Genomic DNA, 27956 nt, shown 5'->3' with positions numbered 1-27956 from the left:
ATGAATAAATAAATCTTTTCAAAATTTTAAAATTCTATTTGTTAATGGGGAAAATAGGATGAAAATTATTTCTGGGCTGCTTTAAAGGGAAATAATTAAGTCCCCTCTCAAATTAAAAATAGATAGATAGGTAGATGCAATTTCATACTACTTTAAGCACATTAGTTTTATGATCTTATGCTGAAGAACAACAATATTTGAAATCACAGTTTGTTAAATAAAAAGGCCACTAGACTAGACCTGAAAACCCCTAGGAATTTATTCCTCTCCTGCCAACGGCTGCTAGGTAATCTTATTCAAATCACAGCTTTCTGGATCTTGGTAAAATTTGGTAGGGAGAAAATATGCAAATATACAATCCATGTTTTATTCTTGCTCCACAATGCTTGAAGTTTATATTTGCATTGTTCACCTGCATGATCATTTCTTGAAATAGTTTGTGCTCTTGTTTAAAACACGGCATTATACTTTCATTTTCAGAACAAAGTTTCCTTGGCCACTCAGAGCCCAGCCCTGAGATGACTAAGTTAGCTTTTAATTTCGATAGCACGTGATCATCGAGTAACGTGCATGCTGTAAATGAGAGCTCACCTTGCAATTATGTGTTTGCTTTGTCCTTTGTCTTCTGTGGATGTACACCTGAATTCCTCATCCTGGCCGTGCATACCAACAGTGAAGGCATTCATTCCACTGGGTTTAAACTTCTAATTAAGAAAGCAAAGTACTGCACAGTTAAATCAAGTTTAGATTAAGGAAATTTTTTTTAAGCCTGAGGTTAACTGGAGATGTAAACTCATGGTTCTCCTCTTTTTCTTTTTGTTACAGGGGCTGAAAATAAGTCTGTTTGGTTTCTTTTGGGGGGAGGGGGATGTGGGGAGGATGGCGTTGGGGGAGGGGGACACGCTGAACGAAACAGGGAGAGTTTCTGCAGGCTTAGGCTTGCCACTCTGACCCAGCTGTGGCCTGATGGAGCACTTCATTCAGTCTGGAAGGGTTTTCCTTCCGGCTTCCCCGGCTTTTGGCTGTGGCCCCATATTCATTCATAAAACAAGGGGGTCTTCAGGGGTAGAGCATTTGACTGCATAAAACAAGGGGGTCTTACTCTTAGCTTGTGTTAATTTTTCTATGATTCAGTCTCAAATGTTTCGAAAGTGTCCTTTATACCCTTTGTTTTCCCACTGGATTCTTACCATTTGTGAGCCTCACTACTCATTAGCATGAAGTTTGCTGCTGGTAGAGGGAAACACACTCCGATCATCCGGTTTGCTTCTGTTCTAGAGCACTCATTTATAAATTAAATTAGAGCAAATTAAAATTGAGCTAGAGTTATCTGTAAATAGAATACAGACCTAAATGACGTAATCTGGTTACTCAGAGGAAGTATAGAAAGAATACTAGCAGGCTGCCTGTGAACCCCAGATCTATCACATACTTGAGAAATTAAAGTGAATAATTTAGCCTGATAGTATTTTCCTCCTCCATACATTGTGGGAATGCCTCATTGGCAGGGTTATTATTGGGACATGCATTGAGATAGTGTGTGTATATTACCAAAATGACCTTGACCATGACCCCGTTGTGTCCAGCCCTCCTCTTCATGTGTTTTCGAGGTCCCCAGTGCAGAGCTGACATTCAGCCCATTTACACCTGTACTAAAGTGAGTTCCAGTTGTTCTTGGCCAGGGTCTCTTATGATTGGTCAGTGCCCATGTTGTGCCAATTCTGGTTGGTCAAGCCCATGTTTCTGCTCAAGGATAGGTGTTCCCCCACGATAAGCGCAGCCCCACAATGTCACCATAGCCCTGCCTGGAATCCCAGTCGCTGTGTTCAGCTGCCCCAAAGCAGGCACCTGCCTATGGCCCCAAGAACCACCAGGAGTGGGCACCGGTGGCGAACTTTTCCGTTATTGTGTATCCAATGAAAAGGATGTCCAAAAGAGTGCTGCTTGGAACCTGGTATGAAGGAGATTAATTAAGTATCTCTTTAAATTTCCACTTAATGGTTTTCTCGTTTCATGGGAACCAAAAGTTCATTCAGGAGCCTGGGCATGAATTAGAGATGAGTAACACCCTTACTCTGTACTCTGACTCTCTACCTTGCTCTGATGTTTAAGATTTTGTACAGATTTACATTATTGTGCCTGATGCATCCATGTGTATAACAATGAGCTCTCTCTCCAGAGGCTCCTTAGAACCCAAGAAAATCAGCTTCCATGGGGTCTGTTACTCCAGTTCCACCAACAAACATAGATAGGCATGAATCCGAGATGGGGGATAGGCTTAAACCGAGATCCCAGAACAAATTATTCTAAGATTCTCCAACAGGATTAGGAGGTATTCTGCATCAGAACTCATCCGGTGTGTACTGTTTTCCTATAGGTTAAAAATTAGCAGGGCGCCTGGCGGGCTCGGTCAGGAGAGCAGGTGACTCTTGATCTCGAGGTTGGGAGTTAGAGCCGCATGCTGGGCATGGAGCCTACTTAAAAAAAAAGAAAAAACTCATCCTATAAATTCTCTCTGTATATTCTGAGAATATGGCAGGCAGCCCCACGGGAGCCAGTATACCCTTTACGCATGAGCCACACTGTGTCTGCAGATTAATGCTGTCCTGTCCAGGGAGGGAGGGCACCGCTGCCCATCCGACAAGGCGGTGAAGGTTCCTTTCAGTTCACACTCCTGCTCCTGTACCAGGGAAAGGGTTGACTAAAGGGAGTGGAATGTGTGTGGACGCAGAACACTTTTCCACTCCTTGTGCTCTGTTTTGTCTTGTCCCAAAGGGTTAACTTACTGTAGTGTGTTTTGAGTAAGTACACTGATTCTTGTTATTTGCAGTAGTCATGTTCCATAAAATTGCTGCAAATACTGAACAACTGCTCCAGGGGGAAACACAGAGGAAGGCTCCCTGCAAGCTTCTGGTTGCAACCTTTTGTTATCCAGTCAATACATACCCTTGTTTTTTTTTTTAAAGATTTTATTTATTTATTTGAGAGAGAGAGAGCATGAGAGGGGGAGGGTCAGAGGGAGAAGCAGACTCCCTGCCGAGCAGAGAGCCCGATGCGGGACTCGATCCCGGGACTCCAGGATCATGACCTGAGCCGAAGGCAGTCGCTTAACCAACTGAGCCACCCAGGCGCCCCATACCCTTGTTTGACGTGTGTTTCTGTTGAAAGATATCTTATTTGATCTGTGTTGTAGATTCGTTGACATTAAACACACAGCCAAGCTCTAGAACTTACGTCACACATGTATTTTCTCCATAGGACATGTCATAGCTTTCTGTGCTTAGGAAAACTGAACAGCACTTTGGCTCTATGATTGTGGGATATTTTAATCAATGGAATCACCAACATAAAGTACAAAAATGCAGAAAGTTGGGCGCTAAGTAGACTGTGAAAAGGACCCCCATGTACTGTATGAAACAAGAAGGCAGAGCATCAGGCGAGGCAGATTCTTCGAAGCTGCTCTGCAAGTATCCACAGATGAGCACAGAACCCTGCAAGTACTGACTTTGGGGTCACCCACAAATTTTAGTGAGTAGACGAATCTGCAAATACAGAATCCAGGAACAATGGGCATCAGCTGTATATCAACCTCTGGTATAGTGGGTGAATAGGAATGCAACTCTTTGGAAATCTCATGTAAAAATACCATCATGTACCATGATGGGTATATAAATCAGGTCCCTAAGGAGCAAAACTACATGTAAGAAAGTGAATTTTGATCTTGGCTTCTAATGTGAACGTTGATCTATTCGCCAGCTCCATCCCCGCCTCCACCTTATCTGGCAACTTCTTATCTTTAGATCCTACAGAAAAGTGTGAACTAATCCATGCTCAGTGCCATTCCCTGCAGGTCATGTGACAATGACCAAGCTATCGCAGCTCCATTTATGGTTTTGGTTATTGAAAGATGTGCTTATAGGAGCCTTTCCTGAGAATAGCCTAAAAGGCCACACCACCTGCGGTCCATATGTGCTACGCGTATTTCTCTCTGGGTCTTTGGCACACTACTTCTCTTTCTATGCATTTCTCTATCTAGTTTCTGCATCTGTGAATCTGACATCGTGTTCTGTGCTGATGCTTTTTCAGAATGCATAAGGCAGAATGTGGTGGCATGTGGGGGGTGGGGGTAGAGATTGAAGGAAGAAAATGATACATCCATTATCAAAAGTCACTATTGAACAAAAACAACCATTGGAATTATTAAGTAGCCTACGAAAGTATAAACTCTACTGACAATTTTTCTGGGTCTGACCCCCCCGCCCAGTTCTTCAGGAGCTCTGTCAGTCATACTAAGGCCCAGGAGCCTTTAGGTCAAGATTCTTCATCTCTGGGGGGCAGGGTTGCAGCAGGATGAATGCACAACCCCCACCCCAATGCTTGGGGCTGATTTTAAAGCATCTTGATCCCTTCCTCTTTGTCTTTACTATTATTATTTATATTTTTATAGAAAAAAGAGAAGGAAATGAATATTTAGTAAATGTCCTGAACGCCTACCAAACTGAATTCCCTGAAGTTTCCTTCTCACTGGATTTCTTATCTCTGTTCTTATACTTAATCTTCCAGGAACACCTTCCCCCATCTCTGTAAATGTCCAAATACCACCCTGTACTTAAGGCCCCATTTAAACACTATCTCTTTTATGAATTTGTCTTTGATGCCCTCAGGTTAAAGCAATCCCTCACTCTGTGAACTCCCACAGCATTTGTCAATCTTTAGCTTATACACTTATCTATGTATTTATGCCATCTCCCATCACTGAATATCCACTCTCGGGGGCAAGGGGAGGGATGTTTCAAAGCCAAGCTGACTTCAGCTCTGCATCCAGGGTTTTCAGTAAACTGTGAAATCCACCAGATGAAGGGCCAGAGGACAGGAATCCAGGAGCTCTCAAAGTTTGTTGTATGAAAGATTCTAAGGCAAAGCAAAGTTTAAAAGATCATCCCAGGGGTGCCTGGGTGGCACAGACAGTTAAGCTTCTGACTCGTGTTTTCAGCTCAGGTCCGTGATCTCAGGGTCATCAGATCGAGCCCTGCGTGGGGCTCCACACTCAGTGAGGAGTCTCCTTGGGATTTCTCTCCCTCTGCCCCTGCTCACGTTCTCTCTCTGTAAAATAAATAAATAAACTTTAAAAAAAAGACCATTCTAGCACAGAAATGAAAATGAAATACATCCCTTCTTTTAACTTTATTTTTTGATTTTCACCATAATTAATAACATAGATGTTGATGGAAGCTGCAGGGTTGTTAACCATGGTCCTTGCCTTCTAAGAGAACAAGAACGCTTAAAACTCAAATTATCTAATTTTCCCAGTAAATTAGGTAATGTTGCTTTAATCTTTTCTAATATAAATATCTATTTCTATTGCTGGTTTAAAGGACAATATTCAGCTTTTTAAAATGGCTGCATAGTTGATTGCCAGTTCTCAGTCTGAACTTTATTCTGGGCAAATGAAATGTGAGCAAGCTAGAAACATCTAAAATAGAATTATGTTCTATCAGCAACTGACTTTTTTCCAAGAAAAATATTTGTAAAAACATCTTTGAAAAAAAAATTGTCAAAGCTAAATGGACACCAGAAATTACCCTGATCAAGACAAGTCAGAGGTGTGACATTAGTTTTGTATTGAAGATGTGTACTTTATCTTTAGAGAAATCGGGCAGCTCTGTGTTCCTAGGGAAGGCTAATTGAAGGTTGTGATTCTTTGTTATTCTAAAAAAAAAAAAAAAAAAAAAATCTCTTGTGTTCCTATTGAAAAAGAAAATGAAGAATCCTAAAGACCAGCTGGAAAAGTTCAAAAGAGGTCTTTTCATCAAACCCTTAATGGCTCCAGTGTCAGGGTTTGGGGACAAAGCTTATGGGAGTGTGGTTATCAGCTGTCAAGCACCTGTTCTATGGGTTTATGACACAGTTAGGGACTTTAGCTTGTTTCCAGTGAGACGCTGAGACTTGCTCCTTGTGCTACAGACGACAGTCTGCTTTAGAAACTAAAATAAGTAATAAAATAATTTTAAAAAGTAAGAAATAAAAATAAAATTAAATAATAGCATAATAAGTGAAATTGAAGTAAAAATTTGTCAATTTCTTAAGTTAATTTCACCTACAGTTTCACATTCAGTAAGCTGCAGCTATTGTTATTCAAAGTATTAACATTTATTATTCCCACACATCGAGGTTCTAGAAGAGTTTACGTGGCATGTGATAAATGAATAAATAATGTGTCTTTTCATTCTTTAGATAAAATACAGAGTTCAGTTGTGCAAGGTCAGTTTTAATACAAGAATTGCAATAAACTGCAGCTTAGTCCCTCAGATCCCTGTACCGCTCCTGCATGAGAAATAGTACCTTAGATTTTACAAATTCCAAAGCTCAGTAGGATTCATATGTATATTAAATCAGAGGTGATGTAGCATTTAATTTATTCAGCATTAAGCTTTATACACTTAACTTCATATTCTCTAGCAAAATATGTACTTAAAAAGCCCATATTTAGAGTGAATGCTAAGCATCTCGAACAATTACCCTAGAGCATGTCACGGTCTCACAAAGCGAAGTTTCTCGGTACTGTGTCTGATTTTTATTTCAAGGAAAATTTCAAAGCAGCAGACATATGAAATCCTGGCAAACTTGTTCAGCTGTGTGTCACTCGAAACCCTTGATTAACCAGTAACCTGGCACCTTCATCCTTCTAGAATATAAGCACCAACCCAAAAATGTTTTATACATTTGTAAGTAGAGATGAAGTTAGTTCTTCCTAAGACCATCCAAGCTACTTCTTAATGGAAGGGAAGGGTTAAACAGGCCTGGAGTCATCAATAATCCCTGCAGGTTTATCATTTAGATAAACACAAATCCCAGTGATTTACATTCATAGGTAATCACTTAAAACCTTCACATAGTGCTTAAGAATATAAGTATGCAGGACGTTTTAGAAAGGGTATTATTAAAAACAATTACTTTTTTTTTTTCAAGCAAAAGACCCAGGACCCAGAGAGTTACGTTACATTTATGTAGGACATTTATATTGCCTGAGAAATGAAGCACTACTGAATTTCCTTCAACAGAGATGGTAGAGTGTCTAATTCATTGAGGAGGCATTTCTATAACAGTTAAGCAAAATGAACTCCCTGCCCTCCTGGATCATGAGTTGCAAAAGGGGGAGACAAAGTGAAGAGACAAAAAAGTAAACCTAGTATATAGGGTATGAGGTTATAGAAAGCACTGTGGAGAAAAATGAATCCGAAAAAAGGGCCTAGAGCCTGCTGCAGTTTACAATGGGGCTGTTTCATATAGAGTGTCAAGGGAAAGCCTCATTGACTCCATATTCCTAAAACATGTAATATTTAGAGGTGTGATATTTTCCGGAATATTCAAGGAAAGGATAGAGTCAGATCTTACAATGACCTAAAAAGCATCAAAATTTAGAGAAAGAGAGAAACTGTGTGCTTAGTGATCTCTTTTTTGGATATAAGGGAAAGAGATAACAAAGTATTCAGAACTATCAACTAAAATTCATTTGTTGGGCACAAGAGTTACTGAAGAGGTCAGGCATTATTAGTCTCAGGTCAAAACTGAAGTATGGGCTTTGTGTAAGCTGAAAACTGTTACAAAAAAAGGAATGAAACAAGCAGGAGTCACAAAGTAGCCACTCGGCTCCTAAAAATCATACTTACTAGATAGGTTTCTTCAGTCCTCCTTGTGTAGCAGACATTACTTTGGACTTGGAGAGTAGGATGAATTTGACCATGCCTGTCCTGAGGAGCTCAGGCAGTTAGATGAAGCACACATAGGCATGTGGATAAAGAATTACAATTCCTGGGCACCTGGGTGGCTCAGTCGGTTAAGCATCTGCCATCAGCTCAGGGCTCAGGTTGTGATCCCAGAGTGCTGGGATCAAGCATGGCATGGGGCTCCCTGCTCAGCAGAGAATCTGCTTCTCCCTCTGCCCCTCCCCCGGCTCAAGCTCTCTCTCACTCTCGTTCTCTCTTAAATAAATAAATAAAATCTTAAAAAAAAAAAAAAAGAATTACAATTACTCTGAGTGGAGAAGTACACACAGCATGTTAACCTAGCAGCAGAAAAGCTAAAGGCATTCGGGGCGGAAGACCTAGCGCACGCAAGAGCCCAGACCCTATTCGGAAAACGCTGAGAAGTTGGGGTGACTGGATGTTCCGCTATAGCAGCGTTGGGCTGTGAGGCTGGAGATGTTAGGATGGACAAGGAATGGCTCGGCCCAGCATGACAAGAAGTCTGAAGAAACATCTGGGACTTGATGGAGCCACAGCCTAAATGAGAGAGAAGTGTGGCATAAAAATGTTTTCATGTAGGGCGCCTGGGTGGCTCAGTCGTTGAGCGTCTGCCTTCGGCTCAGGTCATGATCCCAGGGTCCTGGAATCGAGTCCCACATCGGGCTCCTTGCTCGGCGGGAAGCCTGCTTCTCCCTCTCCCACTCCCCCTGCTTGTGTTCCTGCTCTCGCTATCTCTCTCTCTGTCAAATAAATAAATAAATAAAAATCTTTAAAAAAAAATGTTTTCATGTAATAATTAGTTGAGAAATTAGAAACGTCTTATGTGTTAATTCCACTGATTATATGTCATTCTAGTCTTTCTTGTCTATTACTTTCTGGAAGAAATGTTCCAAAGAGCAGGACATAAACACAGTAATTTAAAAGGTATTTTTAAAGGCAGTAAACGAAGTGTTGGCATTAGTAAAAGAATGAACGGCCACTCTCAATCTCTAACAAAAATTAGTACCATTTAGTACAATTAGTAAATCTGTACAATTAAGCAGTAGGAGAGGATATCCATAATGCGCAAAACTGCAAAGTAATGAGTAGGTGAGCAGGGGCAGAATCACACCCAGAGGAGAGGGCTGGAGTCCGCTCAGGAGGCTTCATGAGGGAGGTGGTAGAGGGAGCCCGTGAGGAGTGGGAGATGTGAGCCCAAGAATGACACGCTGTCATTTTAGGCCAGGCGACAGAGGTGACGGGAGGAGTGGGTGAGGCTAGCAAATCCATGGAGCAGCAGGCTCTTGGCAGGGTCGGGGAGTGAGCAAAGAGCAACGGGGACAAGGCAGGGTAGGTCACGATGACACTGGAAATCGCAAGGGCGGCCTGCCCTGATGCGCGCAGCAGCTGCGCGAAGACCAGGCAAGCCAAGTGCAGGCGGATTTCAGGCGGATCACCGGGAGTCTGGGCACGTGGGCTGGATTTGAGCAGGGACAGTGCGGCGGGAGCGAGCGAGCTGGCGAGCTGACGTTTGCAGGACGCTGCCATCCACGTGCCGCGCTGGACTGCGTGCCCACAGGGCTTATCTCGCTTGATTCGCCCTCGGGATGCAGGCGTTAATTAATATCACCGTCCTTTGGCTCTCCGGAGGAGGAGACAGAGGTCTAGGGAAGAAACTTGCTCCAAGTCAGACAGCAGATGGGAAATAAAGTAGGCCTTGCACTTCGGGGCTGAGGCGACCCGCCGCCATGGCCTCTGCTCTCCACGACAGCACCTGGTGTCGAGGAGATGGTGGGCATAAAGAATTCCTAAGGCCAAAATGTGGCGTGAACTTCTGCCCTCCACCCGTTTATGTTTCCTATCTAAAAAATGAACTAAAAATGGGACGGTCCATAATCCTGTCGATTTAACACACCGAGGAGCGCCACGTTTGTAATGCCTCGTTTTACAAACTACTCCATTCATGGCACCAGTACCATTTGTTTCTGTGACTTGAAGTGTCTTAATAAGGATTCCAACAAAATTTTCACATTTATTGTTTAATGACTGGATAATATTTTATTGATTTGATGTACCACAAAAACTCAAAACCTTTCTGGGTTTGGGAGCCTATTATAGAAAATATTGCAACAAAGAATTCCTTACAAATATATTTTGTAATTATTCCTTCCACAGAAGGACTTACAGGATCAAATGGTGCGAACATCTTTTTGTCTCTTGCCATGTAGCTGCCTAAAAGGCTTGTGCTAATTTACAATTCAAACAACAATAAACAAGAAAACCAATTTCCCTACATAATTCTGCTGCACTGGGTGTTCTCATTCATCCTTGGTACTTGTCATTTGAGAACTCAAAGTCGCTGTGACTTTTTTTTTTTTTTAAAGATTTTATTTATTTATCTGAGACAGAGAGAATGAGAGAGACACAGAGCACATGAGAAGGGGGAGGCTCAGAGGGAGAAGCAGGCTCCCTGCAGAGCAGGGAGCCCGATGCGGGACTCGATCCCAGGACTCCAGGATCATGACCTGAGCCGAAGGCAGTCGCTTAACCAACTGAGCCACCCAGGCGCCAGTTGCTGTGACTTTTATTTTCAAAAATTTCTAGCCAAGATGAACATTCTTTCATGGGCTTGTTCACTCACTGTGTTGCCTCTTGCGCAGAGATTTTTTTTTTTTTTTTGCCCTCAGTCCATTAAAGTTCTGATGTTTTGATGTTTTCCTGTCTCATTTCTTTTTCTCTAGGGTAGCTCTCTCTATGTGAACTCAGAAGAGAAGAAACTAGAATTAAAATGGTGCCTCTAGCTGTGTTTGTTATTTGGGCTTTTCCCCACCCTTTTCCAGAAAGACTTAAAAGAAATTACCAGTGCCTTTGTTTATAAACCTCACTTTACTCTGAAATAATTGGTGTAGATCAAAGGGAAGTGGAGGGATACTGCAGAGTGATCAGCTGATAACCATTTCTCCTTTCATTTTCCTAGCCTCACAGCTTTCACATTAGAGAGATCACACACAGCTCGGTTTCTCCTGATAGGCAGCCAGCTCCATTTTGGTGGGGAGGTGGGAGGAGAGAGAGAGCCTTATCTTGAGAGGAGAATGGAATCAATGAAAAGAGCTGTTTGCTCTACGGAATGGAGTGGAGTATAGTGAGGAAGGGAGGCGGAGAAGGGATATTTGTTTTTTCTTAAGTGCTTATAATTAAAGCCTTCCCTCCAGTTGCTCGGTGAACCAGAAAAAGGTATTGGTGAAGTTGTGTGTTTTTAACATCACAAATGAGCCTTGCAGCCTTAATAGAAAAACTTGCTCTCCGGCGGCACCTTGTGGAAAGTAGGTCATCCTGCAACTCGGATACTTGATTGTGTTTAAAGGAAATCGCTTCTGGTAGTTGTGTGCTCCTTCCCCGTTACCCACTTTGCCTTCTAAACATCAAGGGATTTTGTGAAGGATTATGTCAGCTGTTGTATTTTTGTATGACAGTCGCTGAACAGTAAGCTGTATCTCCAGGTATGTATTCTGGAGTTGCGTGTCAAACCAAGTAACTATAGTGATTCTTAATGTTGCATCAGTAAAGTCATCTGTGGAATTTTTAAGGTCATTCATTCAAGAAAGCACTGATTTGGGCTTTAAATTTTTGTTTTCCAGGTGGAAACAAATTAACCAAGCAGCATTTTCGTCTGAATTGGGCATGGATCTCCTTTGAAAAGGACTATTACCTGATCAATGAGGACTCCAAATTTCTAGATGTCGTTCTTAAACGTAGAGGTTACTTGGGAGAAACTTCATTTATAAGTAAGTTTAATTTGCACTTCTGTCAAAAAATCCCCTTTTTTTAAGCAAAAGTTCGTAATTTTACAATGATTAAAGTATGTTCCTTTTAGGGGCGCCTGGGTGGCTCAGTCGGTTAAGCCTCTGCCTTTGGCTCAGGTCATGATCCCAGGGTCCTGGGATCGAGTCCTACATCGGGCTCCTTGCTCAGCAAGGAGCCTGCTTCTCCCTCTGCCTGCCTCTGTCTCTCTCTCTCTCTGATAAATAAATAAAATATTAAAAAAAAAATATGTTCCTTTTACTGCTCTAGTTTTAAAGTTTAGGGAGATGTTGACATTTAAAGGTTCTTTAACTGCTAAAGAAATATGCCAAGAGTTTCATGTCAAGGCTAAATCATAGACAAAAGGCTGCAAAAATAAGAAATGTGTAACCAATTAACATACCTCTCCAAACCTTCTACCTACATAAGATCTTTCTCTGATGTAAATAACCTTACAAAAATGGCAGTAATCGCTCATAAGTTAAAAAACTGTAAATGTCACTAGCCCTTAGAAGAGGCTTAGGTGAATCTGTAATTTAACCATAAGATAAAAATCTGCAGAAATGTCAGTATAAAACCTATATGAGGGCCACTTTAATAAGTGAAAAACCATTCAGTAACCTATTAGGCGTTGAGGTGTAATTTACTATTTGTTGCACTGGAGTGCTTTGCTAGGTAAGGGAAAGTTTACATAAAAGCACTACATAAAAGATGTACATTGTGACTTTTCTTCAGAACCAACAGTAAGATATTAAATACTAGTCATTTTCTGCTGCTTTACCCTTTTAAATAAAACGGAGAGTCAAAAGCAAAGAATAAAGCTTTTTTTACAAGCCCAATTCAAGTTTTCACATTCAATTTCATGCAGGCACAAAATAGAGAAAAGTAGGTATACTGGTAATTTTAAGCAGTAATACTTTCGGCACAAAAAAAATGGCATATTGATGAAAAATGCCAACCAATAATATATTGGGAACCCCAACCAATATATTATTTTTGGTACCATATGTTTTATAGACATCTAGGCTGATAGAATTTTCTCAAGGTAAAGGAGCTTTCGTTGACTGAGAGTGCAGTTAAGGTAGGAATCTAGGAAATGTCGGCAATAAAAAAATTAAAACTGGGCAATCCTGTGTTAGTCTGGAAAACAATTACTTGAAATTTTACTGGTCCGTGAAATTCAAAAGCCGTAAAGAGTAGATCCCTATTCACCCACGTACACACACATATACACACATAGCATACCCCCTACTTCAGCCACAGCCACAATCCCCACCCCTGACCTTGTTCCCTCTGACTTTTGGATGCCGGGTATTAATTACCCCTTATTTTTATTTATTTATTTTTAAAGATTTTATTTATTTGAGAGAGAGAATGAGATAGAGAGAGAGCATAAGAGGGGCAGGGTCAGAGGGAGAAGCAGACTCCCTGCCGAGCAGGGAGCCCGATGCGGGACTCGATCCCGGGACTCCAGGATCATGACCTGAGCCGAAGGCAGTCGCTTAACCAACTGAGCCACCCAGGCGCCCCCCCACACACTTATTTTTAAAGTGCTTTTGGTTTGTTAACTGTAGAGGAGAGATTTTCACACTATGCTCTGCTTGATCCCTTAAGGTTACTTTGCTCAAGGGGCCCTGGTCCACCTGCAGACCTCCTGCAGTCAGGACAGCTCTGCTTCCATCTTTATTCACATGTACCTCTTCTCAGCTGTCATTTCCACTCTCTGTGTCAAACCCTCAAAAGCACTGTGAATGCTCTTAACTGCTGTCTCTTTAGAAGCATGTTTTGTCTGCACACATACACGTGCTCTGCAGATCAGGAATCTGATCCTGTTTTACTTATTGTCAGTGATGATGAGCCTTCAGTGTTCTTTGTGCTTGAAAATATGGGGAAAATAACAATGAAAAAACAGAGAACCTTAGCAATTCTTAAAGATGCCTTCATCTCTTTGCATTTTGCCTGAATTCCTGGTGGGTATGTTCAGTTTACTCACTTACACAGAGTCCACTGAAAGTCATGGGAAAGTTACTAGTGGAAAGATACTTTTAAAACCATCTTTCCACATTCTTCTCTTCATTTTTTTTAAAAGATTTTATTTCTTTATTTGACAGAGAGAGACAGCGAGAGCGAGAGAGAGAGAGAGAGAGGGAACACAAGCAGGGGGAATGGGAGAGGGAGAAGCAGGCTTCCCATTGAGCAGGGAGCCCAACGCCAGGCTTGATCCCAGGACCCTGGGATCATGACCTGAGCCGAAGGCAGACCCTTAACAACTGAGCCACCCAGGCGCCCCACCTTCATTTTCTTTTTTAAAGCGGAATCCTAAAACGTCAAACAAGAGCCCTTTTTTTCTCCTAACGTTATTTTTTCCACGAACTGTTATTTCCTCTGTGTTGAGATGAGCACCAGCCATTCTGCAAACGTTCTTTAGCTCTACTTGGTTAACCTCACATGTTACTTAGTAACCTGGGGAGATAGGAAGTTGGCAAGACTTGCGTGTGTGGCCCACACCCATCAATCACTGAAGATGTCAATAGCATTCAAGCTGGGACAGAGAATGGAAGTCAGATTAAAGAGGAGAGTAGCCTCCAAGAAGTTCCACAATGAATGTTTCCTGTTCCTGTTTCCTAAAACCTCCACTTTCACTTAACGAACTTTTAGAATTAGATAGTTTGCGTGATATCTAAAGGCAGCCTATCACTTACGTTCAGGAGCACAGTTAGTAAATCATGAATTACATGAAATCTATATAGGTGTTTTCTCGGAGATGATGATTCATTTTATAACCAATATAACCCATTAATAAATTAAATATGCCTGTGCATTTTATAAAGGTATTTGAATTTCAAAGATCTTATTGCTACTGGTTATCGAGCATTTACTAAATAAATACTTCATTAAGCACATTAGGTACTTCACCTTTGTCTTTTACTCCTTACAACTTACTTCACTCTCTAACTCAACCGAATTTTCTAGAGTGCTTACTGAGTGCCAGACACCGTGTTACCTAATGGACTATGAGCGGGCAATAATAGCTAAAATTTTATTGAGTTCTTATGATGTGCCCAATACCTTACATAGTCAACCCCATAAAAGGAGTGTCATGATAACCCCCATTATGCAGGTAAAGAAACAGAAAAGTTGTATGCCCAGAGCTACTAAGGGGCAGAGCCGAGATTTGGCCCCAGGGCTTTCTGAACTATCACACCTGCTGCTTCTTAAATCCTCCACAACTGAGGAAGTGCATAACCTGCCTATATTCCCATTGCTGCTATGTGGTCGAGGTAGGGTATGGAATCCAAAAGTACCTTGCTTGACCTCCATGCCATTTTTTTATGCCAGAGGAAAAGATGCAATTGTGGTTTCGCTTAGTAAATCGAAGTAACGTGTTTTGTTTAATAATGAATTCTCTTTGAAAAAATAAAAGCATATATGTAAGCCCAATTTGTAAGCTTTTTGATTTCCAGAATTCTTTTTGCCCAATCTGATCATGTTATTTGTAATATATATGGTTTACCAGCTGAATATCTGTATCTCCAAGTAAGAGCATTTTTTGAGCATTGTGTGTACGTGACTGTCTCATCTATCACATTAGAATAAAATGTGGACTAATCTGTGTTCTTCACAGTCTATAGGCCATTTCTTCATTCTTTATTAAAATGGGCACCTATATAAAGGGCCCTATGGAGATATAAAGTAGTGTCTATCTATCTACCCTCAGATTTTAATGCACGTAAGATTTACCTGGATCTTGCTAAAATGTTGATTCTGATTCAGGGGGTCTGGAGTAGAGCCTGAAATTCTGCATTTCTAACAAGCTCTCAGATGTTGCTTATGCTGCTGATCCATGGATCACACTGTTAAGTAACAAGATAGATTAGCACTACACTCAGAATAGGTACTGCGTGTTAATTATAAAAAAGAAATCTTTATTTTTGATCCAAAGCAAGTTTAGTATTTCATCTAAGTCTTATTTTACTCTCTAAAAATATAACCTGTCCTTCTTAGTTTTATCTCATGTTTGAGAAGCGTATCAACAGTTTAAGACCACAATTTTTTTTTCTACAAAATAAAGGGGCGCCTGGATGGCTCAGTTGGAAGAGCATGTGACTCTTGATCTTGGGTTTGTGAGTTTGAGCCCCATATTGGGTGTAGGGATTACTTAAAAAAATAACATCTTAAAAAAAGAAAAAAAAAAGAAATAGCTTGTGCCTTGAGAAAAGAGAATAAATGCAAAAGCACAAAAGACACAGACAACACAAAACACAGTTTTTCAGTTGATTAAGCCTTCTGCCTTCAGCTCAGATCATGTTCCCGGGGTCTTGGGATTGAGCCCTGCATCGGGCTCCCTGCTCAGTGGGGAGTTTGCTTGTCCTCTGCCCCTCCTTCCTGTGCTCATGCTCTTTCTCTCTCTCTCTGGTCTTTCTCTCTCTCCCCTCTCAAATTAATACATAAAATCTTTTTTTAAGGTTTGGTTGTTTTGTTTTGTTTTGTTTTGTTTTTTTGTCAGAGAGCGAGGGAGAGAGAGAGCACAAGCTGGGGGAGTGGCAGGCAGAGGGAGAAGCAGGCTCCCTGCTGAGCAAGGAGTCCTATGCGAGGCTCAATTCAAGGACCCTGGGATCATGACCTGAGCCAAAGGCAGATGCTTAACTGACAGAGCCACTTAGGTGTCCCTAAATAAATAAAATCTTAAAAAAAAAAAAATAGAAGTCCATTCCTCTTTGCTTGGCGAATCAACAATACTGCCTATTTATAATTTACATCCAACATTCAATTGGGAATATTTTATAAAATCCACCCAAAAAATTATATGTGTTTTTAGCAGCAACAATGAAATTTAGTATTACAATATATGTTTTATTAGGTTGGATAACTTGATTATCACTTAGTAAGGATGACTAGTTGGAACTAGTGGACATTCTTTGTATTATACTCATTCCTTTTTTTGTTTTTAACTGCCTTTTGAATCTCCAGGAAAATAATGCATTGTTGGTGAAACAAAGCAAAACAGAAAAGTGGGCAGTAGTTATCAGAGACCAAATAATAGATTCTTTGCTGGCCCATGCCACTGGGGATAGATGGGTCAATGAGCAGCATGTGTGCTGGAACCTCAGAGAGAATGATTCCTTTCATCATCACCTTGGCAGTGAATCATGGTGGACCCAAGAGGTGTTGACAACCTGTCTGTGTGCACTAGGAACCAGAGAGCTAACAGGAAGTCTGCAGCATTCAACAAAATGTGTAGTGCTGGGATTCCTAGTTCTGTGCCCTTTTTCCTCCTGACATTAAATAGATGTTTTACCTACTATTAAAAAAAATGCAGTATTTATGTTTTTTTCTGAGATCTATAAAACAAAAATATTTTAATGAAATACCTATTTTCATCTGCATTTTAAGATGAGGCTAACAATCAGTAATGTATTCAGATGAAGAAATAGTCACATTAATCTTGCAGAAGCACCACTCTCTAAGAAGAAGACAGTTGTTTCAATTAAATAAGAAATGTTGCAAAGACTTTATTTTTCAGACTTTTAATTCTAATAGTCACAAGATTTTATTTTTCCCCTTTTAAGTCTGTCTTTCCTAACAAGTTCTCTCAAAATGCCAATGTTTAAAGAAATATATTTGAAAATTATTCTATTAGCTCGACTCCCTAAGAGGTTCTGATTCAGTTTAAGGATATATACTATATAGTACAAGCACTACTGCAATTTTATAATTTTTCTATGACATTGGATTTGTTGACTGTTGACTATAGATAATCTATGATTTGAGTACATGGTATAGTAATGGTAAAGATCCTCTTGTAATGTAGTGAAAGACTCTGAGATCCAGGGCGCCTGGGTGGCTCAGTTGGTTAAGCGACTGCCTTCGGCTCAGGTCATGATCCTGGAGTCCCGGGATCGAGTCCCGCATCGGGCTCCCTGCTCGGCGGGGAGCCTGTTTCTCCCTCTGACCCTCTTCCCTCTCGTGCTCTCTGTCTCTCATTCTCTCTCTCTCAAATAAATAAATAAAATCTTTAAAAAAAAAAAAAAAAGACTCCGAGATCCTTCAACCTCCTCAGCTCCCTGCAGTTGACCTTGAGTGAACCATCAGAGTAAGCCAAACATACTGCTCATAACAACCTTATGTATTTAGCTCTCCAGTTCTGTTCACATGGTTTCATGGAATTCTGAAGTGTTCCCCCAGAAAAAACCTGGATGTGGTCATGTTGACAATCACTGAATTAGATTCTTGTAAGAGTCCTCATTCCGTAAATGTGTAGAGAGTATTGTAACTCTTTATTATGCTTGACCATTTACAACTTTGATTATCAAAGAATTCTTGACTCACAAGTTTCTTTTTGGTTTATATTTTCTAGTTAGAGAACTTTTTTATGTTTTTATCATATAACATGTGCAATATAATACATGCAAAAGCAAATGTGAAGAGTTTTTAGACTGAATGAATTTGTAGGAGTAAAAATATTCACAACATGAATATCAATTTACTGGGTCTTGCTTTATAAGAGGTTCCATCTAACACAAACATAGCTCAAGGAATATACAGGAAAACCATCATGAGGTCAGAATAGAACAGAATCATGAACCAACCAACACCTACAGGAGAACACTTTCACTGTGGGACCCATACCCAACCGTCCATTTCATGCAGTCAATCCTGGATCTAGTAACATGCAGGATGAAGTAACACACAAAAAGTTAACAACAAGAAAAACCTTAATAATCCGATTGAAAATGAAACTAAGAAAATGATACCATGTTTTTGTGAAGGTATTGGCACAAGAGATGGGACTGCAGAAAAAGACAAAGACTTCAAGGGCAAAGCACAGAAACAAGTGCAGTTCAACCCAGGCCAGACCAGGGCCACCTGGAGAGTGCGGATCATGAGTGATGGGGAGCACGAACAGTCGGAGACCTTCCAGGTGGTTCTCTCAGAGCCCGTGCTGGCTGCTCTGGAATTCCCTGCAGTGACCACAGTGGAGATTGTTGACCCAGGAGATGGTAAGAGCTATCATCAACTTGTTTATATTGTTGCTATTGGGTTTTTAATGACAAAATACCTTATAAAGGAAGTTTTACATTCAATTTTTGGACTTTCTTTGGGGGGAATGTTCTAGACTCATGGTTCAGTATTCTCAGATATGCTGATGGGAGAGGGAAACCAAAAACTAATAAATTCATTAATAAGGGAAGCTATGTTGTTCCAAGTAAATGAATTACAAATGCACATATGATTATCAACATGTTCCTTCTCTTATTATAATTCCATCCTTTAGAAACAATATTGTTCATCTCCTTTTTCTTGAATTAATTCATTATTTCTTAAAGTCTTTTAAGTGTCTTTATAAAATTTCTTTACACAAATAGTTTAAGAATTGGGCCATTTTTGGATTAATTTGCTCCCCAAGGTACACTTCATTGTTCAAGTTTCCTGCATATATTTATGAGCCAAAAATTTTCATTTGGCCCATGTGCTTCCACATTCGTTACATAAAACCCACCCAACCTAACCTCGCTCTTCAGTGACTCGTGTCTTGAATCATTGCTCTTAACTCCTATTAGGTGATGCTTTGTTGTTAGTGCGCACCTTTGGCTGATGTTGGTAAAAGTGAGTCTCACTGCTATTGTGTGTAATTTGACCCATTCCCTCCCCCTGCCATACTTTTACAGTGCTGGCTTGTCTCAGTGCAGTCAGGAAAAAAAAAGAGAAAGAAAGAAAGAAAGGTTGAATGGCTTTCTGAGGGCTGGCATTTATACAAAGGTGGGAGAGACTCTTCTAATGCTGAAATCCTGTCAGAAGCCAGACGTGACTTTCTTTTCAACTGCCAGCCTACTTTATTTTTTCAGTCAGAAAACTCTTAAATTTTCTGTGAAGATACAATCTACTGAGTACATGAAATGGAGACATGTGGAAATCTCTGGGTTACAAGACTGAACATAATTAGAGAGAACACGTAAGAGAACCAGGGCTCTGGGTCTGTTTGTTTAACTAACATCTCTCCTTTAGTATGGAGTTCAATTATGTTTATAATTCTTTTAGAGAACAGTGGCATTTAATTACATTTAGTTTTATCGGCACTATCTAGGCATAAATAATTAAATTTTCTTCTAGTCCTGAGTTTTGGGTAAGTGCTAGCATAACAAAGCTCTCTTTTGAACAAGGCTGTGGCAACTTTAATACATATAAACTGGCCCATCAGTTAAGAGTTTGTTTGAAGCCGTTTCTTTCTCTTTCTCTTTCTCTTTCTTTCTTTCTTTCTTTCTTTCTTTCTTTCTTTCTTTCTTTCTTTCTTTCTTTCTTTCTCTTTCTTTCTTTCTTTCTTTCTTTCTTTCTTTCTTTCTTTCTTTCTTTCTTTCTTTTTCTTCCTTCCTTCCTTCCTTCCTTCCTTCCTTCCTTTCTTTTTCCCTCCCCTCCCCTCCCCCTCCCCTCCCCTCCCTTCTCTCCCCTCCCTTCCCTTCCCTTCCCTTCCCTTCCCTTCCCTTCCCTTCCCTTCTCTTCCCTTCCCTTCTCTTCCCTTCCCTTCTTCCCTTCTTCTAGCTCTAGGCCCAATGTGGGGCTTGAACTCATGACCCTGAAATGAAGAGTCACATGCTCTACCAATTGAGTCAGCCAGGGACCCCGGAAGCCATTTCTTGATATTTTATTTGCCAATTGGTATAATTGCCATAATTTACCTTAAAAATTAAGACACTAAAAATCATGGGGTGCCTGGGTGGCACATTCAGTTGAGCATCAGACTCTCTTGGTTTCAGCTCCAGTCGTGATCTCATGGGTCTTGAGATCAAGCCCCGTGTCTGGCTCTGAGCTCAGCCAGGAGTCTGCTTGAAAATTCTCTCCCTCTGCCTCTCTTCCCAATCTCTCTCTCTCTCTCTCTCTCTTTTGCAAATAAATAAATAAATAAATCTCAAAAAAAAAAAAAAGACACTTAAACTCATTAGTGCCTTCCTATTTATAAGCTCAGAGTAACACTCTATACCCATAATAGGTCTGATAAGTGGAATATTAAAAACAAAATACAGGGGCGCCTGGGTGGCTCAGTTGGTTAAGTGTCTGCCTTCAGCTCAGGTCATGATCCCGGAGTCCTGGGATCCAGCCCCACATCAGGCTCCCTACTCCACGGGAAGTTTCTCCCTTTCCCTCTGCTCCTTCCCCTACTTGTGCTCTCTCTCTCACTCACTCTTTCAAATAAATAAATAAAATCCTAAAAAAAAAAAATGCATACACACAACACACACGCACACACAACTTTGCCATAATTTCATTTCACGTAATGGTCATCTAAGTTGTTATGGAATTTTCTAGATGAAGTTCAGCCCTAGTCATTCTAGGCCATGATCATCCCTAGGATAACTGATAGGTGTCCCATAATACTTGATATATTCCACATCTTGTTGGAGACCTTTGGTCTTGAAGTTACAAGATCTGAGTTTGATTCCCAATTCCATCATTTCTAGTTTTATGACCTTAATCAAATCAAACAAGTTTTATTAAGATTTAATTTCCTAATATGCAAAATAAGAAAAATTAATGATTCTCATATTACATCATTCTTACGAAAGAGTTCTATAAAACATAAAGCACAATATGAATGTTATTTCTAATATCACAAATAACATTGTTAAATTTCATTTTAAGAGATTAAAGAATCCTTCTCCCTGCCCATAAAGGGTCACTTTCCCTACCATTTCAAAGTTAATTGTTTCTTTCTACACTGTCTTGTAACCCTTCACATATAAATTGGCTAACCCTAGGAACCATTAGGCCTGTAAACTCCCCCTCTGCATATTACTTCTAGGACATGATATGAGATTTTATTTTGCATGCATTAAAAATGTATCCAGCTCATACTTGTGCTGGGTATAGCACTATGTGTTAGGGATGCAAAGATAATAGGATATAGTTCTATCAAAGCTCATATGGTCTAATGGGAAGGAGAGCCCTATGAGTAAGTGATCGCAATAGAATGTGATGCAGTACAACATAGTATGTGCAGTGTTATGGGACCAAGAAGAGGACATATCCAACTCTGCTTCACTTTAGTCTGGAAATGGTCGTTACTTATTAGCTAGTTTATATAAGCACATGCAAATACATACATACTTTTCCCAGTTCTTTACTTATCCATAACTGCTACTGCTAATGATAATAATTGAAATTCATCAAACACAATTGGCAGACAATGTACTTAACACATTATATACGTTCCTTCACTCACTGTCTTTTACCTCACTACGTTGTGGACATATGTACCATTTTAAGCATTTTACTTGTTGTTTGTAGAATGCTCTCAATTTCACATGTGACACATTTTATTTATTTATTTATTTTTTAAGATTTTATTTATTTATTTGAGAGAGAGTGAGAGTGAGAGAGAGAGCATGAGTGGGTGAAGGGCAGAGGGAGAAGCAGGTTCCCCACAGAGCAGGGAGCCCGATGCGGGGCTCCATCCCAGGACCCTGGGATCATGACCTGAGCCTAAGGCAGAGGCTTAACCAACTGAGCCACCCAGGTGTCCCAACATTTGACAAATTTTAGAATACTCTTCACATGTTTTATGACAAAACAACTTACTAGCATAAACTCTACACACACACACACACACACACACGTATATATGAATGTATACATACATACATCCTAAATTCTCACATTTTCATAATTATACTCATAATACTTTATCCATTTATATTTTTTAAGTTACATAGTTGTGATTAAAGTAAAGATTTTAAATGACTATTCGTTTTATTCAATACATGAGTATCTACATCTACTGCAAAGATAATACATACATTTAGGTGCTTATTTGTTTCACCTGAGGTACTACGCAACGCCCGTATGGATGTTCTGTAATATCTCTCATGCCTCCCGATGTTGTGACCTTCTGGCTGGGAATAGATTGACTCTGTTCTAAAGAGTGGATCCAGTCGCTATGTCTTCGTGCATCTTCTGTGCAGGAAAGCAGCCTGCTTCAAAGGGCAGACACCAGTGATAACAAGTGTACCCCAGTCCTCATCCCTGGATCCCCTGGGGTGGCCATGCATAAAAGGGAGCTAATTTCCTACTGGCCACATGCAGATCTCGCTGTCATGCTGGTACCTTCCCTGCCACTCAGAGAGGGGCCACTCAGGCACAGTTCAACTGTCAGATGGGACTTCAGAAGCCCACATTTTGTTGAGAACAGACATAGTTTGTTGCATGAAAATGGAGGACTGAAAAGGGCTTTTCCTTCTACTCAACAAAGCTCAATGGGAGCACAGAAGAAGGACACACCGTTCTGCCATGACTGTGGATATCAATAGCTTCCCAGGCAAATGGGTTTAGTCATTTACTGGGTACATCAATAAATTCAATTTCCTCACACATTGAAATCTGTGGTACAAAGAAGAAAGCTAGAATAGGAAGAATACAGACAGCTGAGCAGAGCTGTTAACCTCTCTTTGTCATACTGCCTTTGCCCCAGCTGCTTGTGGCCTTTCCACTCCCATGGAAAATCTACTCTTGGTGTCATGATTTTTACCTCACTGCTTTGTCCTCTATCACTGTTATCCTCCCTTGTTTCAGTTTGATTCCACAATCTCCATCCTTTACAAGTACACGTAGAACATTCCAATTGGGAGTGGTTTTAAAGTGCATGAAGGATTTAACTCATTTTCTGGATGGGGAACCTGAGAAATAGAACCAACCTTAAAGCTCTGCCTAAATTGACCACTTGGAAGCTGTTGTATTTGGTTGTCTTTAGTATTGGTAGAGATGGGTAAAATAACACTTTCTCTGAGAGGATGGGCACTCCTCTGTGGGGTCCCATTGAGTGGCAACAATTAGCTTTCGTGGAAAGATCCTCTGCAGCTAGGCCGGACTGAATCAAGAGCAGACAGCAGATTGCCGGAAGACAAGAAGGGCTTCGAGGAAATTTCAGGTCACTGTTACTCCTCCTGCCCTTTTTTCTAACCCAACCCAGAAAAGTCCAAAAGGATTATTCCATAGGCCAAGGGTAAGAGAGTATCATAATAGCAAGCTCTACCGTATTTGAGTATCCTCTATGAGTCCGACACTGTGTTAGGAGCTTCACAATCATACCTCATCGAAACCTGTGATTTATATGTCAATTTCCAAATGTGATCTCTGAGGCTCAAAGAATTTATTTCCCCAAAGTTCTCTGCTAATAAGTGCCAGAGCCAGTGTCTGAATATAGAGAGAGATTTTTTTCCCCCTACGAAGCCCTTCTCTTTTCCCTGAGTTTTACAATCTTCTGTCATTCCACGTGACTAAAAAGTAATATCCAGAATCATCATTAAATGGCACACTTTGCCAACGGCAACATTGTTTCACCTATTCTTGCATATGAAAAAAAAACAAACAAAACCAAGAATAAAGGGATTCCTTCTCTTCTTCTTCTATTAAATTTTCCCTTTATATATCAAGCCAAAAAATATATTCATATAGGTGAACAAAACAAGGGTTCCAGGAAGATGATCAGGACTACTCCAGCTCTTGCACAATGCATCTATGTTCAGCAGCTGTTTACTGAACATTCACTATATGCCAGGAATTCTGCTGAGAGCTGGGGATGAGGGAGCTACACTGAGGAAGGCACACTAACTCTGAAAGTGTATCTTTAGGTCATTTCCACGAAATGATTACAGCTAACAATACAGAATTCTGTGTGCTGTGATAAAGGAACAATCAGCACCCAGAGAAGTCTCTAACCTGGAAGAAGATTCTTAATTTCCTATATATTAGGTTCCCTAACTGTCAGACATAACACCATCTTTTCTCACTCTTAATAGTATATAGATATTAATTAATATTAAACATTTTTACTTCTGTTAAGAGGAAAATAGGTAAGAGCTAAAGCCTATTTTATATTAAGATCCCATTCCTTTTTTTACCTTGAATAATTTCTAACCGGGGTAAATTGAGTTTTATGTATACTTTATTAAGAGAACATGACCTCAAATACAGGTATTTGAGTATGGATACCTAGCATATAGATGTCTAGAGCCTTTAAGTATTTTATGCAATTATTTAGTATGTACACTTGAAGTGTCTGCAAACTTCTGATTGAAAGGGGCTCGTTCTGATACCTTTATGATATCAAAATCGACCATGTACCTAGTGAGTTAAATGTTTGATCTCTGTAATCATTTTTTGTATGATCAGATTAGGTTAATTCTGTATAATATATAGTAGAGACTAAACATACCATTCTAGAGGAAAGTAGAAATTATACCTCAAGAACCCTAATCTTCTTGGATACAAAGAAAAGGAAGACTTTTGTGTGCTGAGTGAACCAAACCCATTTCATGCAGTAGAATTCAGACGACATAGGCTATTACGTGAAACACAAACACTAGTTATTACTTTTAAAATTTTGTACCATTGTCAGTGTTGACAGAGGGGGGTCACTGGCTAGCTGCTGAGATGAGTGTGCCAAAACCGAAGGTCCAGAATTAGTGAAATGGTCGTCCCCTGCAGCTTATCACACCAAAATGATAATAAAGCAAGCATGCAAAAATTCAATTTTGGTGAGTGTGGAAGCTTTCTTGCTTTTTTTCTTTTCTTTTTATTTATTTTTTTTTTTCTGAGAATGGAAAGCTTTTTGTCTTTTTGAATTCTGTTACTGTAAAGCACAAGTCGTTGTCTTAAGAGAGACAGACAGTTCTAAATACTTGTTCAAATAACAGCACGTATCTGTACATTTCTGGCACCAAAAGGTATATATGAAAAAAGGTGGTGCAAAATAAAACCATTTTAGTGGTGTAAAACTGTGTGAAAGTTTCTACCTTCACGAAATGAAAGCATTTAGTGATAGGAACAAAGATTACCCAAAGATTCACTCTTACCGACATCTGCATAGTGCTAAAGGATGATTTTTGGATCTCATGGCATCGTGATGTGAACGTGTGATACTTATTATCATGTGATTTAGATGTTTTCATTATTCTCATTTGTGTCTCTTTCGAGTCCCTGTGAAAGTAGCCTATATTAATCACTGTGTCTGTTTCAGAGCACAAAAAAACAGACCATGGAAATTAAGAGAGCTGTCCAAGTTTAAACACATCAGGGGCAGACTCCCTACTCAGTACCCCTTGTTGACCACTCTGAGGGCACCATGGTAGCCCGAGGAGGTCCCGGAATATCTTTGGGGTTGGTTTTTGAATGTGCCAAACTTTCCAAAGAAGATGAACACTCTCAGTGCCTTTCTCCATGCACCGCATTTTCTTTCTCTGTTCCGTTATAACAAAGATTTTTAGAAGATATTTTGTTCTGTCATGTTTTTCGTAAAATCTGTTTTGTTTTGTTTTTTTTTTAATCTGTTCGGGATAATTGAGAAAAGGGCAGCATGAACGTTATCTTTCAAATGTAACTACAACTACTTTATTCTGAGAACAGAAGTCATTTTTTTTGCCTAAGTGACAGCCCAGTCAAACCTAAAAATAAAACCTGCAGTTGCAGACCAAAGCACTCATTACAGTATAGTTGCATTGACTAATAACGCATGCACTCACTTTACTCAGCTTTATCTTTCAAAATACAGAACAATGAAACTGATCCGAAAATCGAAAAGTAACATATGTTCATCGTCAAGAATTCTGAGAGATTTAAAGATTTTTTTTTTAAATTTATTTATTTGAGAGAGACAATGAGATAGAGAGAGCATGAGAGGGGGGAGAGTCAGAGGGAGAAGCAGACTCCCTGCCGAGCAGGGAGCCCGATGCGGGACTCGATCCCGGGACTCGATCCCGGGACTCCAGGATCATGACCTGAGCCGAAGGCAGTCGCTTAACCAACTGAGCCACCCAGGCGCTGAGGAATTCTGAGAGATTTAGAGAAGGAAAAGTCCCTTGTAGGACTACCCCATGGGAAAGCCAGTGTCAAGTTTGGAAAGATTGACCCTGAAGTCATTTTTGTGTGTGTGTCTCTGTTTACTTAGCAGAGGGTTTACTATTTCTGTAAAACCACCTTGGCTTTGCCTCTCAATGAACCCCTTCTCAGAGACTACTGTAGCTTCCACTTAATGGGCTCATTGGGATCTGACATGTGATATGCTGTTATATTACATAATACAGGTATTATATTCATAAACCTATTATGTATTGGTACATGTAACACATAATACTTCTAAACTTGATTAATATGAATATCACACAGATTTTATGCCTTATGTAATACTTTTGTAATTTTATATGTATAAGTTTATATATAGAATTCTATGAATACGTTGGATCTGTAAAGGAATTCTCAAAATACTTGTTTTTAGCTTCCTTTGTCCTGCCTCTGCGGTCCCTGCCGGCTCTGTTTTTGCAGTAATTATGTCTTTTATAATCTCGGTTGAGCCTTCTGTGTGTCTCTGATGTGAGTGCTGATGCCTGCCACCCTGAATGTTCTTCCTTTAGAAGTAGACCGTAGTGGTCATGGGCTTGGTCTTCAAGACGGGCTTCTTGGGTTCAAATACTGGCATTGCCACTACCAGTCTAACCTTCCCGCTGGTTCCGTAACCTCGGTGTGCCTCATGTCCTCGGAGGTAAAATGACAGGCATAATAGTTCTTTTTTTTTTTTTTTTTTAAGATTTTATTTATTTATTTGAGAGAGAGAGAATGAGAGACAGCATGAGAGGGGGGAGGGTCAGAGGGAGAAGCAGACTCCCTGCCGAGCAGGGAGCCCGATGCGGGACTCGATCCAGGGACTCCAGGATCATGACCTGAGCCGAAGGCAGTCACAACCAACTGAGCCACCCAGGTGCCCCAAGAGCTGCATTCTTTTTTTTTTTTTTTAAAGATTTTATTTATTTATTTGAGACAGAGAGAATGAGATACAGAGAGCATGAGAGGGAGGAGGGTCAGAGGGAGAAGCAGACTCCCCGCTGAGCAGGGAGCCCGATGCGGGACTCGATCCAGGGACTCCAGGATCATGACCTGAGCCGAAGGCAGTCGCCCAACCAACTGAGCCACCCAGGCACCCAGGCATAATAGTTCTTACATGAAAGCTTTGTTGCCAGTATAAATCCAGCCAATACACGTGAAGGGTTTAGAATAAGGGCTTCACAAACGGTAAGAACCCCATACGTACTAGGTAATAATATTTTTTTAGTATTAGCTAATAATTTTTAAGGATGCCACTCTGGGGAGTCTTACACTTAAAAAGCTGTGCTTGCTTGTAGCAGTCTGCTTGTGAGCTTCTACTATACATATGAAGTGAAGTTGAAAAATGATGTTAACTAGAAAAACCTACCAGGGAAGCTTTTCTCCCTCTCTCCTTTTCCCGTTTCATCCATAAACCATCCTTTTCTGCCCGAAGTTCGGTCAGCAGAAGACCTAACCGTGGTGCTGGACCTCTTCACCCTCTGTCAGACCAAGTGTGGGAGTGGGTTCCAGAGCTAAGGGCAAGCTCTGGACACCTAGCTTTCATCTTTATTCATACTTCAAAGC

At 40.4% G+C, this 27956-nt stretch overlaps 1 protein-coding gene across 1 annotated transcript in view; it reads left to right on the top strand.

Annotated features, from left to right (window-relative positions):
• Positions 1-27956, top strand: part of FREM2 (FRAS1 related extracellular matrix 2) — a 163760-nt gene that overhangs the window by 63171 nt on the left and 72633 nt on the right. Inside the window, exons 3-4 of the mRNA XM_045869359.3 lie at positions 11363-11509; positions 18296-18526. Coding sequence (XP_045725315.1) covers positions 11363-11509; positions 18296-18526 — 378 coding nt within the window. The remainder of the gene's footprint in view (positions 1-11362; positions 11510-18295; positions 18527-27956) is intronic.

The sequence above is a fragment of the Mirounga angustirostris genome, unplaced genomic scaffold (assembly GCF_029215605.1).
Source record: "Mirounga angustirostris isolate CCGP_5_RB_7025 unplaced genomic scaffold, mMirAng1.0.hap1 SCAF_3, whole genome shotgun sequence".
NCBI lineage: Eukaryota > Metazoa > Chordata > Mammalia > Carnivora > Phocidae > Mirounga > Mirounga angustirostris.
Note: the sequence above shows the minus strand (reverse complement) of the source record. Positions and strands in the feature narration are given on the sequence as shown.